Raw genomic sequence first — 17,500 nt, 5'->3', positions numbered from 1 at the left:
TGAGTGTGTGGGTGTACATTTTGTGTGTGTGTGTAAGTATTTGTGCGTGTGTGTGTGTGTGTACATGTGTCACAGCCTTTGGGATTATTACAGATATGTCATTAACAGCTGTTACTTAAGAAAGACTAATAAAGTATCCCTCAAACCACACCCCGTTGTCTTAAAAATAAATACACAGACAAAATACTCAAAATATATTTTTCTATCTGAGAAAAATAAATGAGTGAGATGGTCACGCCTGGAACGTCTTTGACTGTAAATCTTAAAAGAAGGACACTGAATAATGTAGTCCTTCATACTTCTTGAAAGACAGGATGGCCATACCAAGGAATGCCTTTGATCATGCATCTGCATGACCAAGGGTTACCTGGGGTTAAATGACCAGAGGAATGATTTATCAATATAGTCCTAGTAACAGATTTCTGAATCAAAACAGGATGGGCATGGATGGAATGCCTTTGATTACTTTAAAGATAAATAGTAATAACAATATGTTTGCTTCCCAACCACATGGTTCCAAGTTCAATCCCATGGTGTGGCACACTGGACAAGTTTTTTACTATAGCCTCAGGTCAACCAAAGCCTTGGGAGTGGATTGGTAAATGGAAACTGAAAGAAGCCCATCATAAATATATATACATATATTCTTTTATTCTTTTACTTGTTTCAGTCATTAAACTGCTGCCATGCTGGAGCACTACCTTAAAGGATTTTAGCCAAAGGAATCAACCCCAGGACTTATTCTTTGTAAGCCTAGTACTTATTCTATCAGTCTCATTTACCAAACCACTAAGTCATGGGGACATAAACACCCCAGCATTGGTTGTCAAGTGATGGCGGAAGGGGGGACACACAGACACACACACCCATAAATATATTTATATACGATAGGCTTCTTTCAGTTTCTATCTGCTAAATCCACTCACAAGGCTTTGGTCAACTTGAGGCTATAGAATAAGACACTTGTCCAAGGTACCTTGCAGTGGGACTGAACCTGGAACCATGTGGTTGGGAAGCAAGCTTCTTACCACACAAACATGCCTGCATACACATATGTATTTGTGTATGTGTGTGTGTGTGATTGTGTGTCAGTATTTGTTCACCACCACTTGACAACCGGTGTTGATGTTTTTATGTCCTTTTAACTTAGCGGTTTGGCAAAAGAGACCAAGAGAATAAGTGCGAGACTTAAGAAAATAGAAATAAGTCCTGGGATCAATCCATTTGACTAAATATTCTTTGAGGCACTGTTCCGGCATCTCTTCAGTCTACTGACTGAAAGATGTCAAAAGTAAAAGATATTTACGAGAGTAGTTTAACTGGTTGGAACTTCGAAGTCACTGCCAACGATACTCTTGCTTACAAATAATTAATTTGGGACTCTACATAAGTTTAGAGTAATCCCTCAGATTAAAGTAAAACTGTTTTTATCATAATCCCTTCTATTGTAGGCACAAATTTTGAGGAAGGGGATAAATCGATTACATCGACCCCAGTGCGTAACTGGTACTTATTTTATCAACCCCCAAAAATATGAAAGGCAAAGCCAACCCTGGTGGAACTTGAACTCAGAACGTAAAGATGGACAAAATACCACTAATTATTTTGCTCAGTGTGCAAATGATTCTGCTAGCATGACATCTTTCCTCTTTTACTTGTTTCAGTCATTTGACTGTGGCCAAGCTGGAGCACTGCCTTTAGTCGAGCAAATCGACCCCAGGACTTATTCTTTGTAAGCCTAGTACTTATTCTACCGGTCTCTTTTGCCGAACCGCTAAGTAACGGGGACATAAATACACCAGCATTGGTTGTCAAGCGATGTTGGGGGGACAAACACAAATACACAAACACACACACACATATATATATATATATATATACTCTTTACTCTTTTACTTGTTTCAGTCATTTGACTGTGGCCAAGCTGGAGCACCGCCTTTAGTTGAGCAAATCGACCCTGGGACTTATTCTTTGTAAGCCCAGTACTTATTCTATCAGTCTCTTTTGCCAAACCGCTAAGTGATGGGGACGTAAACACACCAGCATCGGTTGTCAAGCAATGCTAGGGGGACAAACACAGATACACAAACACACATATATATATATACATATATACGACAGGCTTCTTTCAGTTTCCGCCTACAAAATTCACTCACATAGCAGAAGACACTTGCCCAAGATGCCACGCAGTGGGACTGAACACAGAACCATGTGGTTGGTTAGCAAGCTACTTACCACACAGCCACTCCTGCGCCTATCGACCCCATGATTTATTTTTTGTAAGCCTAGTACTTGTTCTATCAGTCTCTTTTGCTGAACCGCTAAGTTACGGGGACTGGTTGTCAAGCGATGCTGGGGGGGACAAACACAGACACACAAACATACACACACACACACATTTATATACATATATACGACGGGCTTCTTTCAGTTTCCGTCTACCAAATCCACTCACAAGGCTTTGGTCAGCCCAAGGCTATAGTAGAAGACACTTGCCCAAGGTGCCATGCAGTGGGACTCAACCCTGAACCATGTGGTTGGTAAGCAAGCTACTTACCACACAGCCAATGATGATGATGGTGTGTGTGTGTGTATGTTTTTCGGTCACAACATTTTCTGATAGTTGTAAATGAGCGATACTATGATGTAAGCAGTGTCCTTCCTATCTTTTGTGATAAAAAAAAAAAACCATGTCAAACCATGGGGAAATATTCTCTTTGCTAGGAAAAAAGATGAAGGTTGGTGACAGGAAGGGCATCCAGCTATAGACAATCTACCTCAATGAATTCCATCTGGACCATAGAAGCTTGGAAATGATGATGCTAAAATGATAATGATGATGGTGGTAGTGGTGATGATAATGATGATGATGGTAGTGATGATGACGGTGGTGGTGACGGTGGTGATGATAATGATGGTGGTGGTGAGAGTGATGATGATTATGATGGTGGTGGTGGTGATATTGATGATGATGATGACGGTGGTGGTGGTGATGATACTAACACTGATGATGATGATGATGGTGGTGGTGGTGGCTGTAATTTTCTATCACATAAAAGTTCTTCGTTTCACCAGACAATACAAAACTCTTTTTCTTTCTTTCTCTTCTTTTTCCTGAAATTCTTAAGATTCTTAATGTCATCATTAAGAGGGGCTTTTCACAGAGTCCTTGGGCTTTTGTAACACTTCAAAACCACCATGCATGACAGGCAACCAGCCACTCATCTTGTAAATTCACAAGAGAGAAGATTATCATTGAAGGTCACAAGTTTTAAATTGATTAATTGATTGACTGATAATTAATTGGGCTTATCTGTTTTTGTTTTAATTTTGTCAAGAAGCCATTAGCAACACTGTATTAATCCATATATAAAATATTCCAATAACATATGCTGTGACTTCGAAGACCCGACAAATGAAGTGAGTTCATGGTTTGCAGGATGGCCTGCTGTGCTTACCTTTGATTGTAGGGTAACCTGCTTTGCTTGAGGAGACCTACTGAGTCAAGTACAACAACATCAAAATAAAAATCATATGGATATTGTTGTTGTGATACCTGTGCTGGTGGCACATTGGGCCTCACAGAGGAAATGACAAAAACCGAGACCTCTGAGATATGGTGTGACTGTAAAGACCTGACTAATGAAGTGAGTTCATGGCTTGCAGGACGGCCTGCTGTGCTAACCTTGGATGGTAGAGTGACCCGCTGTTCTTGAGGAGACCTATTGAGTCAAGTACATTAACATCAAAATAAAAATCGAATGGAAATTGTAGTTAAGATACCTGTGCTGGTGACACGTAAAAAGCACCGTCCAAACGTGACAGATGCCAGTGCCGCCTGACTGGCATCCATGTCGGTGACACGTAAAAGCACCAAACGATTGTGGCCGTTTGCCAGCCTCCTCTGGGCCCTGTACTGGTGGCACATAAAAAGCACCCACTACAGTCTCAGAGTGGTTGGCGTTAGGAAAGGCTTCCAGCTGTAGAAACACTGCCAGAGCAGACTGGAGCCTGGTGCAGCCTCCTGGCTTCCCAGACCCCAGTTGAACCATCCAACCTATGCTAGCATGGAAAACGGATGTTAAATGATGATGATGATACAGAGACACACAAGCACACAAGAAAAGCTGGTAACAAATAGGCAGTGGTATAAAAAAGTTCCTGGACTAGTTCTGTAATGCACCAACAGATGGCAGCACAGTGAGAGCCAGCAGTGACCTTCATGAGGCAGTATGCCAAGTGACATCTATGTATGTACTTCACAAGATGTGAAATTTGTATTTTTGTGATCAGATGTATGTTGTAGTTTGTGATTTTCTCATGGAAAAGAACAAAGAGCCGTGAATTTCGTGTTAAACTTGGGAAATCTGCTACAGAGACATTAACCATGCTTCAGCAAGCTTACAGCCATGAGGCAATGGGTTGTATGCAATGTTCTGAGGGGCACGGGTGCTTAAAAAGTGGAAAAAACATCCCTGGAAGACGATGAGCAAATGGAAGACCTACCATGATCGTCAGCCCCCCAGAATCATTATCATTGTCGTTTAACGTCCATTTTCCATGCTAGCATGGGTTGGACAGTTCGACCGGGGTCTGGGAATCCAGGAGGCTGCACCAGGCTCCAGTCTGATCTAGCAGTGTTTCTACAGCTGGATGCCTTTCCTAACGCCAACCACTCCGTGAGTGTAGTGGGTGCTTTTTACATGCCACCGGCACAGGTGTCAGGGGAGGCTTAACAGGAAAAAGTGGGTTTTCTGTTTGTATAGGACTTGAATCTACACCTCTTATATTCATGAATATAAGGAGTGCAGATTCAAATGCCATGCATACAGAAAACCCACTTTTTTTCTGTTAAGGGCTTATATGCCTCAATATTAGTCTATTTTCGTTAGTCAATACATGGTGATTGCTTATAAGCTTTAAGCTTAAATATTATTATTATTACTATTTACAGAATTGTCACTCATCACCACTTCTCAATTTGATGCAGTACCAGGCAGTGGCTCTCATGGATTTTGGTCTTAACTGACTGGAAGTGTTATCATGTACATTGTTTTGTCTTGGTAAAAAAGATGGGCTAACAGCAAATATTCTGCTCAATACCACAGATTTGCTTATCAGTTGCTTGACTTTAACCAGTTGAGCATGTCCCTTAGTCCTTGATGACATAGGCATCTCTGATCATGTGTTGAGAGGGATTCTTTGGGGTTTGAATAGTTCACCTCTGGAAACATGAGTGCCTCGTTCAACATCCTTAAATAACCCTTATTCAGGGACCTTTTGAGTGAGATGGGATACTCGACCTGAAGAAAATTCTAACTGGGCCCCACCTGCAAGGTCATGCGCCGTTTATCTTGATATGAGATCACCATGTCGCGCACATTTGGTTGTGATGCACGTGCCTGGTATACCCTTATCAGACGGTTAGGCATAATGGGTACACTGGGCTCTGTATATTTGTAACCCAGAGTCACTTTGGTGGTATGCACTACTCTCTCACTCAATAATAACAATGATAACTGAAAATTATTTGAGGGTGATCCCTGGTTTACCATGCAAGAAATTCCAAAGATTGTTTTAACTGGTACATCACACATATTGATAATAGCATTGTGGCTGTGAATTTTCTTTCCTTTTTTACCCAGATATTCTCTTTGTTTTCTTTTTTTTTTTTTAAATTCTTATCCATCAGTACCACCTGACTGGCTCTCGTGCTGGTGGCACATAAAAGCACCCACTACACTCTCGGAGTGCTTGGCGTTAGGAAGTGCATCCAGCTGTAGAAACACTGCCAGATCAGACTGGAGCCTGGTGCAGCCATCTGGTTCGCCAGACCTCAGTCAAATCGTCCAACCCATGCTAGCATGGAAAGCAGACGTTAAACGATGATGATGATGATTTTAAAAATTTTTTATTCTTTCTTTCTTTCTTACTCTTTTTTTCTACCACATGACTTTGCAAATGAACAATGGGGTGTATTTTGTTTTAATGGCCTACAAATCTATCCAGTGAGTTTCTTTGCCCTAGATGTCAAGAAGACCCTCAGCAAGAAATGGAAACAAAATCAAAAGAAAAGGATAATAATAATAATAATAATGATAATAATAATAATAATAATAATAATAATAGTAGTAGTAGTAGTAGTAATAATAATTTCATACTTTGGCACAAGGTCTCAAACTGGGATGGGGGACAGTGTGTGTGTGTGTGGGGGGGGGTAGTCGATCAAAGTGAATCAATACTTCACAGGTAATTTATTTAATCAACCCTGGAATGATGAAAGGCAAAGCTGGCCTTGGCAAGAATTGAACACAGAACATCATATATATATAACATAAACAACAATAATAATAATGAAATATTTCAAAAGTAAAGACATGGATGCACAGATATACATGTGTGTGTCTGTGTGAATGTATATGTATGCATTTTTGCATGTGTGTATGTGCATATACATATTCGTATATATGCATGTATGTATATGTATGTGGGTGTGTGGATCTGTCAGTCTGTATGTATATGTGTATATATGTGCTTTCATGTGTGTGTGTGTGTGTGCATGTATGCATATATGTATGTAATATATATATATATATATATATATATATATATATATATATATATTTTATGACTGTGCCTGTATATATATTTCAATGCTTTTATGTATCTATATACATATATATCTATGTGTATACATGCAACACAGTTATGTGCATTATGTATATCTGTGTATATACATGAGTAAGAACATACTTGTGTGTATTGTGTATATGCATATGTGAATGTATATACTCTTTTACTTGTTTCAGTCATTTGACTGTGGCCATGCTGGAGCACCGCCTATGTGTATACATGTACTTTAAATCTCTGCTTGTCTGTACATATCAATGCATGTATGCTTGTATGTGTCTGCATGTTTATGTGTGTATATTTTCATATACATATATAAGTACATATCTGTGTATAGTGTGTATATGTGTGTGTGTGTACACATTTTGTTCTATGCTGGAATGTATCAGCATGTATATGTGTGTATATTTTCATATATATATATATAGGCGCAAGAGTGTCTGTGTGGTAAGTAGCTTGCTTACCAACCACATGGTTCCAGGTCCAGTCCCACTGCGTGGCACCTTGGGCAAGTGTCTTATACTATAGCCTCGGGCCAACCAAAGCCTTGTGAGTGGATTTATTAGATGGAAACTGAAAGAAGCCCGTCGTATGTATGTGTGTGTGTGTGTATATATATGTATGTGTGTGTATATGTTTGTCCCCTCAACATCGCTTGACAACTGATGCTGGTGTGTTTATGTCCCTGTAACTTAGCGGTTTGGCAAAATAGACTGATAGAATAAGTACTAGGCTTACAAAGAATTTGCTTGACTAAAGGCGGTGCTCCAGCATGGCCACAGTCAAATCACCGAAACAAGTAAAAGAGTATATTTGTGTGTGTGTGTATATATATAAATATATATATATATATATATATATATATATATATATGTAAGTACATCAGTGTAGTGTGTATGTGTGTGTGTGTGTGCACATGTATTTTATTTCTATGCATGTATGTATCTACATACATATGTATCTATGTGCATACGTGTGGTGCAAGTATGTGCATGTATGAGCACATATGCATATGTGCTTGTACTTACTTCATCAGTTTCTGAACCGAACAGTAACAAGTCAAATGGGATGGCTGCCACCACATCAATGAGAAACCAACCCTTAAAATAATGAACAGCAATTTTCCCTGGATGGCTGACTACTTCATCGTTTTTATTGACATACGTGGTACGGAAGTTGATAAGAATGTCGATGATAAACATCACATCGACAATAAGGTCTATAATGGTGAGAGGATCTTGATAAGAGTTTTGCACGCTCTGATAAGCTTCCTTTTTACGTTCCTCACTTAAAAGAAAAGCTGCAACATAGGGAGTAAATATTGCTGTGTAGATCACAAGGAGAAGAATAATCCAGTCCCAAACAGCTTTGAACGGAGAATAATGAAGAATTGTGCACCTGTGGATGCGAGATGATTGCAGTTTGTACTCTGGAATGACGTCAGCTCCAAGAGAAAGTACCTGCAAAAGCAGAAAAACAATAACGATGAAAAATATGTAAATACATATGTGTATAACAACAGATTAATAATGAGTCATTCACTACAGCTGTTTCCAAGAAACTTTTTAATTGATGAACAGAGATATAACATCATGTGGAAAAAAAAAACGGTTTTTATCAGGTGAATATACACGAATTACACATTTAAAACATTCCAAAAGTCACCTGTTTGTGCCACTTTATGATTTCCTGACTAGTAATAGTCTAAAGAATGAATTTGCTTGCTCGGGTTAATCGTTAGTAGTTAATATATCATCGTTAGGTTAGTAGTTAATAAATCATTATCATTATCATCATTGTTTAACGTTCACTTTCCATACTGGGATGGTTGGATTGTTGTCTACTCCTTATGCAGAATCTGACCACCTCCTGTACCAACACCTTTGAACCATCATGGCATCTGATGTGGCTTTTTAAACCAGACAATGTTCTGAAAGACACCCACATACATTGCTCATCTGATTTGGACCACCAAGAGCTGCCGATAAGTTCTGAGGTTTGTGGATCTTAAAATGTCTTTTGATGCCTCCGTTAGAATTGCAAACTTTCTGGCATACATGGCATTGAAAGGTGTGCACATACATACATACATACATACATACATATATATATATATATATTATGTTAAAATTGATTTTGTTATAAATAAAGACACAAAAACAAATAAGAGCACTCAGAGAGCACAAACCTCCACCAACACAACACCAACGTCCTCTGAACCATTAGCCAGAGATGATTTTTAAAATGAGAATATCTGAAATAAACTCGACTGCTCTCACAAATGAGAATACTAAAAATGAACCCAACTGCTCTTAAAAATTAAGTAAAAAAAACGGAAAAATAATCCAGAATCCTTGTCTGATACCAGATCAATCCTAAAATCTAATCAGTTTGTGCCAGTCACAAGGACAAACATCCCTGAAAGTTTCATCCAAATCCATTAAGCAGTTCTTGAGATATCTTATCCATGGACAAACAAACAAGTACAACTGAAAACAATACCTCCACCATCGCTAAGATGGAGGTAATAACAGTTTGACTCAGTTGCCTATGACAAATTTTCATGAGTCTATAGGACAAATCTATCTCATTTCTTTACTACCCACAAGGGGCTAAACACAGAGAGGACAAACAAGGACAGACAAAGGGATTAAGTCGATTACATTGACCCCAGTGTGTAATTGGTACTTAATTTATCGATCCCGAAAGGATGAAAGGCAAAGTCGACCTCGGCAGAATTTGAACTCAGAACGTAACAGCAGATGAAATACCGCTAAGCATTTCGCCCCGCGTGCTAACGCTTCTACCACCTCACTGCCTTCATGACAAGGTAGGATATGAGAAGATCCATGAGTCCATGGGACAAGCCTATTTGTCATGCATCCACATACCTGAAATTTAAATCCTTTACGTCTCTGTAACTTAGTGTAACTTAGCGGTTCAGCAAAAGTGATTGATAGAATAAGTACTGGGCTTACAAAGAATAAGTCCCAGAGTCGATTTGCTCGACTAAAGGCAATGTTCCAACATGGCCACAGTCAAATGGCTCAAACAAATAAAAGAGTAAAAGAGTATATATACACACACACACATAGACACATATTTATATACATACATGTGTACATATATTTATATACACAAACATGCATATATATACATATATATATATATAAATATATTAAATTAGAGATAAAAATCCTAAATCTAATTTTTCCCTGTAAGTTTGGATTTACTCCCTAATATTATTATTATTAATTATATATATATATATATATATATATATATAAATGCACGCATATATAAACCTACACGTATACAAATATATATATTTATCTACACAGACACACACACACATTATATGATGCTCTTGTTTTTGAACAAAAGTGTTCACAAACTTAAAATAGTACTGAATATTGTGTGTGCTTCTGTGTTGATACAGATATATATGTGTGTATGCATATATATATATATAATATATATATATATATACACGTGCATATTGTATGTGTGCGTGTACCTGTGTATATGTGAGTATATATGGAAATACGTGTGTGTGTGTGTGTGTGTGTGTGTGTGAAACATCCAATTAAAACGAATACAAACCCTGTCACTCAAGCAATGAGAAAGAGGGAGATGAGGGTAGAGCAGGTTTATAAATATATAAAACCCACCCACAGAGGAGATACGGAGATAACAGTGAAGGTGGTGGCAGTGGGGGGTGGCCATGGGGAGTGGAAGGCTGTATAATTAATTGAATGGTGGAGAACCGTTCGTCTGACTACCGCCAAGGGACAAAGTTAATGGAATGTGCGACATCTTATAATTTCAGAAAACACTGTTTTACACTTAAAACTGTCTACCATGCTACTTACTGCAGCAACGAATCTATCGAACCCCTGCACCATACCATGCACCTCTCCACTCTGCACCACTCCATTCCTTGTGCACTTTTATAAATTCTTACTGGAATTATCTACTGGAATGTAGTGTGTGCGTGTGGGGGGTAGTAGAGGATAGGATTAATTGTGGAAAATTACATTTTGGTAATGATATGTGGCGTATTCACTTAAGGGAAATAATAAGGATAATATTATTATTATTATTATTATTATTAATAATAATAATAATAATAATAATAATAATGATAATGTTTTGTCTTGGTATAAAAGTTGGGCTACAGCAAATATTCTGCTCAATACCACAGATTTGCTTGTCAGTTGTTTGACCGTAACCAGTTGAGCATGTCCCTTAGTGGCTGACGATATGTGCATTTCTGACCATGAGCAGAAGTAGTGGGGGAGCATCATAGCCGTATGTTGAGAGGGATTCTTTGGGGTTTGAATAATTCACCTCTGGAAACATGGGTGGTTCTTTCAACATCCTTAAACAATCCTTATTCAGGAACTTTTTGAGCGGGATGGGCTACTCAACCTGAAGAAAATTCTAACAGCGCCCCACCTGCAAGGTCATGTGCTGCTTACCTTGATATGAGATCACCATGTCATGCACATATGGTTTTTGATGCATGTGCCTACTGTACCCTTATCAGATGGGTAGTCATGATGGGTATACTGGGTATATTTTACCCCAGTGTCACTTTGATGGCATGCACTGATGTCTCACTCAATAATAATAATAATAATTCTTTCTACTATAGGCACAAGGCTCGAAATTTGGGGGGAGGGGACTAGTCAATCACATCGACCCTGCGCTCGGCTGGTACTTATTTCATTGACTCCAAAAGTCAACCTTGGCAGAATTTGAATTCAGAATGTAAAACAGACAAAATGCTGCTAAGTTCTTACAGTTCTGCCAGTTCGACGCCATAATAATAATAATAATAATGATAATAATGATGATAATAATGATGATGATGATGATGATGATCCATTTTATGGGAAGCACAAGACCTCAAATTTAATGGGGAGACGACTAGTCAGTTACATTGACTTCACTGGTACTTAATTTATCGACCCAAAAGGATGAAAGGCAAAAGTTGACCTCGGTGGAATTTGAACTCAGAACGTAGTGGCAGATGAAATACTGCTAAGCATTTCGCCTGGTGCTAATGTTTCTGCCAGCTCGCTGTCTCAATAATGATAATAATAGTAATAATGATTTTCTTTACTTGCCACCAGGGCAAAAGATGAGTGAGACAATACAGAGACAGACATAAAGTGTGGGATTTTACATATAATGAAATGGTAATAAAAACCAAAAGAAAAGCATATACAGTATTCATTAAAAGTAGGGAAGTACACAAGGTATACAATACTATGGAAGAAAAAAAAGAGAAAAGGTCCACAAATATGGAGATCTGAGAGATGACATCGCCAAGATGTGGCAACTGCAAGAGTCAAACATAGAAGTTGTTCTTGGGTTTGATATGATCCAACCTGAAGAAACATCTGCGCACTTTAGAAATAGCCTGCAATCTTCACATATTGCAAAAATTGGCATCATTTGGAACTGCATGCATATTGCATAAAGTATTGTTTGTCTGAGGTCCTTGTTGTGACTTGAAAGACAGTGAAAACCTCCTGGTACTCAAAATCTCCAGTCTACAACATCACAATAATGGGTAAAGTGTAACATCTTCAACAATAATAATAGTTCTTTTAACTAAAGTCACAAAGCTCAAATTCATTGACCCCAGTGTTCCACTGGTATCTAATTTATCAACCCCAAGTGGGTGAAAGGCAAAGTCGACCACAGTAGAATTTGAACTCAGAATGTAAAGACGGACAAAATGCTGTTATGCATTTTGCCTGGTATGCTAACAATTCTGCTAACTGATTCGAAGTGTTATCATGTACATATTTTATCTTGGTGTAAAAGATGGGCTACAGCAAATATTCTGCTCCATAAATGCCCTGATGTAGTACCAGGCAGTGGCTCTCATGGCTTCTGCTCTTAATTGACTGGAAGTGTTATCATGTACATTGTTTTGTCTTGGTATAAAAGATGGGCTACAGCAAATATTTCACCTTAATTTGCTTTAAACAAACCTTATTCAAGGGCCTTTTGAGCAGGATGGACTACTCAACCTGAAGAAAATTCTAACTGAGCCCCACCTGCAAGGTCATGCGCTGTTTATCTTGATATAAATCACCATGTCGCGGCCATATAGTTGTAATGCATGTGCCTAGTGTACCCTTATCAGACGGGTAGTTATGAAGGGTATACTGGGCTTCGTATATTTTACCCCAGTGTCACTTTAATGGTATGCATTACTCCCTTACTCAATAATAATAACAATGATAATGGTTTCAAATTTTGGGGGAGGGGGTTTAAATCAATTACATTGACCCTATTGCTCAACTAGTACTTGGAAAGGATAAAAGGTAAAGCTGACCTCAGTGGAATTTGAACTCAGAACATAAAGATGGACACAATACCACAAAGTATTTTGCCCAGCATGCTAAGGATTCTGCCTACTCGCTGCCTTAAAAAAAATAGTAATGATAATGATGATGATTATGGTGATGATAATGATGATGATAATTAAAAGCTATATTAAGATATAGAAAAATAAAGAATGAAAAAAAATAATGAAATGAACTCCAGAGAAAAGTACATTCTTCTAAAAATGGTAACATTGAAAATATTAAATGGAAATTGCTTTATGAAATGTTTTTATTCTGTGAAATTAATTCCAAAATTCAGTAAATTTCTATGTATAGAAATCAATTATATATCTTCTATGAGTGAGTATGAATATATATATAATGTGTGTATGTATGTATATGCATGTATAAGTGTATACACATATGTATGTACATATATGCATATATGTGTTGTGTGTGTGTAGCTGAATGAGTGTGGTAATATGTAAATATGTAAATGTAAGTGTGTATATTTGTATATACACTTGTAATATAGGTATATATTTACTTATATTCATATACACACACATATGTAATATAGGTATACATACTTATATCCATCGTCCCCAGAACATAGCAGTTTGGAAAAATAGACCAATAGAATAAGTACTAGGCTTACAAAGAATAAGTCCTGGGGTCGATTTGCTCGACACCTATATATATATATAAACATATTTGCATACATATACAATGTATGTGAATAAGTTTATATACATAGGTGTCGATATGTGTGTACATATATGTATGTTCTTGATGTACTTGTTTTTGTTTGTAGATATATCCATTTGTTCATGTATATTGATATATATTTACACTTGTTATTTAGTATAAAGTTCTGTATAAAGTATGTGTGCATGTACACACCCACTTGAGTACACTTTTGGATTCGTATATGTATAGATGGATATATGTATGTATTTATGTACATGTATGTGTTAGTTTTCAATTATTATTATTTTATGTTATTAATTATGTATATTAGATCTTATGGATAGATCATAGTGTAGATTTGTGTATGTGATGATATGTATATGTATGTATGTGTATGTATATATGTGTATATATATATCTATATATCTATATATATATATATATATATATGCGTTATACTAATACATCTGCTTGTTTTGTACACCACCTGTCTTCGTCTTTTGTTTTTTCATAAACTCTCCCTATATATATATATATATATATATATATATATATATCATCATCATCGTTTAACGTCCGCTTTCCATGCTAGCATGGGTTGGACGGTTCAACTGGGGTCTGGGGAGCCCGAAGGCTTCACCAGGCCAGTCAGATCTGGCAGTGTTTCTACAGCTGGATGCCCTTCCTAATGCCAACCACCCCGAGAGTGTAGTGGGTGATTTATGTGCCACCGACACAGGTGCCAGATGACTGCGAACGGCCACGCTCGGATGTGTTTTTATGTGCCACCGACACAGTTGCCAGACAGGCTGGCGAACGGCCACGATCGGAAGGTGTTTGTTACATGCCCACAGCACAGAGGCCAGTTGATGCCGTACTGGCTACGGCCACGTTTGGATGGTTTTCTTATGTGCCACCGGCACTGGTACCACAAAGGTACAAATTCCATTGATTGTTCATCTATTTTGATTTGGTTTGATTTTCACTTGCCTCAACAGTCTTCACAAATGTCACAAGAAGGAAGGTACACATGTGGACTGACTACGTCCCAGTAGGGGCCACACGGGTTATGGCCTCACTAGTCTTGCCGGGTCTTCTCACGCACAGCATACATTATATATTATATATATATATATATATATATATATATATATATATATATATATATTATATATATATATATATATATATACACACACACAACACACACACCATATATATATATATATAATATATATATAGGTATGTATGTGTGCGTATGTATGTGTGTGTACATGTATGTATATATATGCATGTAGTCTAGCTTATACTTATATTGATTTTCTGTTTTTACTCATTTAGATTGGGATATATAATTACCTGTGGGGTTATATATACATGTGTACATATATGTATATTCCATATATACCTGTATATGTTTGTATGTATATGCATATGTATATGTATTAGGGTTAGGTTTAGGGATATAAAGTAGGTTTGTATGTGCATAGTATTTGGTTTAGTTTATGTATACGTGTAAATGTATGTATATAAGGACTCTTAGAGAATATATATATACATATGCGTATGTATTTATAATAATATGGTGGAGAATATATTATAATATATGTAGGTACTAGTTTATGCATGTGGATGTATGGGTATATTTATATATGCATATGCATATACTCTTTACTCTTTTAATTGTTTCAGTCATGTGACTGCGGCCATGCTGGAGCACCGCCTCTAGTCGAGCAAATCGACCCCGGGACTATTCTTTGTAAGCCCAGTACTTATTCTATCGGTCTCTTTTGCCGAATCGCTAAGTGACGGGGACGTAAACACACCAGCATCGTTGTCAAGCAATGCTAGGGGGACAACACACACACACACACACACACACACACACACATATATATATATTATACGACAGGCTTCTTTTCAGTTTCCGTCTACCAAATCCACTCATAAGTATTGTCGGCCCAGGGCTATAGCAGAAGACACTTGCCCAAGATGCCACGCAGTGGCTGAACCTGGAACCATGTGTTGATTAGCACGCTACTTACTTACCACAGCCACTCCTGCGCCTATATGTGTATGTATTTATAATAATATGGTGGAGAATATATTATAATATATGTAGGTACTAGTTTATGCATGTGGATGTATGGGTATATTTATAAATGCATGTGCATATGTGTGTATGTATAAATTTGTGTTGTCTGTGGTTATGTATAGATATGTGTGTTTGTCGAATAGCGATACATATAGAGAATTGAATGTATCTTTACGAGTATGTTTGTGGATATGGATAAATTGTTGTTTTGTGTTCTTATTTAATAAAAATGTTAGGAACATAATTATTTAACTCATATCTAGCTTATTTGTTCAATTGTAGACCTAAACTTATTTATAGAGTTAATTTTGTAGGTATTTGTATATGTTGATGTAGGAATGTATGTGTATGTACATGTGTGTATGGGTATGTGTGTGTGTATGTATGTATGTTTGGATGTGTATATGTGTGCGTGTATGTGGATTGTAGGTAGGACTGTGTATGTGTGTAATGTGATGTTCTGTGAGAGTATGTAGATATATGTGGGTGTGGAGGCGCAATGGCCTAGTGGTTAGGGCAGTGGACTCGCGGTCATAGGAATCGCGGTTTCGATTCCAGGTGTTTGTGAGTGTTTTGAGCGAAAACACTAAAGCTCCACGAGGCTCTGGTAGGGATGGTGGTGATCCTGCTGTACTCTTTCACCACAACTTTCTCTCACTCTTACTTCCTGTTTTCTGTTGTACCTGTATTTCAAGGGCCGCCTTGTCACCCTCTGTGTCACGCTGAATATCCCGAGAACTATAATAAGGACACTTTCTGTGGTGTGCTCAGCCACTTACACGTTAATTCATGAGCAGGCTGTTCCGTTGATTCGGATCAACCGGAACCCTCGTCGTTTGTAACCGACGGAGTGCTTCCAATATGTATATGTTTAATTTAAGATATACATTGTTAACATGAAAGACTAATATGATTTATTTACTTAATACAGGGCTTTTCAAACCATTTGCTGGAGTGGAACCCCAAGGAAACATTCCACTGGCTCGAGGAACCTCTGTGCAATAATTTAATAGTCTTATGCACACATATCTGCACAGGAGAATTAAAAATTACTGCCGATTTTAGCAGTTTTATAACTTCTTGTGGAACCCCTGGACTGTACTGGCGGAACCCTAAGGTTCTGCGGAACCCTGGTTGAAAACCACTGACTTAATAATTAGACCTTCTATTATTTACAACAGATCAAGCGGATAAGTTCAAATGAATTAGCCAATTTGAAATAGCATATGTTTTAAAATAACTGCTCCCTAAACTCCAGTAATTTAAAAAATTTTTAATATAAATATAACAGAGAGCATTAAATATTGTGGCTTAACTTCAGCTTTGACGCAATTACTGTACTGTATATCTTTTTGTATTATTTTTCTAATTTGTTTATATTTATTTTATTATAAATGTAAAACAACACCACAGAGGAACTGACATAAGCTTCAATAATAAACCGTGATATGGTGAAGGATTACTGTGTAGTATATATATATATATATATATACATATATATATTTATGTATGTGTGTGTGTGTCTGTTTGCCCCATCATCACTTGACACCTGATGTTGGTATGTTTATGTCCCCATAACTTAGCAGTTCAGCAAAAGAGACCGATAGAATAAGCACTAGGCTTACAACAAATGAGTCCTGGGGTCGATTTCTTCATCTAAAGCCCTTCAGCATGGCCACAGTCAAATGACAAACATATAAAAGAATAAAAGGGTATTATGAAATCTTCTGTGAAAAAA

At 37.5% G+C, this 17,500-nt stretch overlaps 1 protein-coding gene across 1 annotated transcript in view; it reads right to left on the bottom strand.

Moving 5' to 3' along the window:
- The window catches only part of LOC115225727 (potassium voltage-gated channel subfamily H member 6), an 87,161-nt gene that overhangs the window by 53,600 nt on the left and 16,061 nt on the right, over positions 1 to 17,500 (bottom strand). The window contains exon 4 of the mRNA XM_029796654.2: positions 7,659 to 8,090. Coding sequence (XP_029652514.1) covers positions 7,659 to 8,090 — 432 coding nt within the window. The remainder of the gene's footprint in view (positions 1 to 7,658; positions 8,091 to 17,500) is intronic.

This window comes from Octopus sinensis, linkage group LG28, assembly GCF_006345805.1.
Source record: "Octopus sinensis linkage group LG28, ASM634580v1, whole genome shotgun sequence".
Lineage (NCBI taxonomy): Eukaryota > Metazoa > Mollusca > Cephalopoda > Octopoda > Octopodidae > Octopus > Octopus sinensis.
Note: the sequence above shows the minus strand (reverse complement) of the source record. Positions and strands in the feature narration are given on the sequence as shown.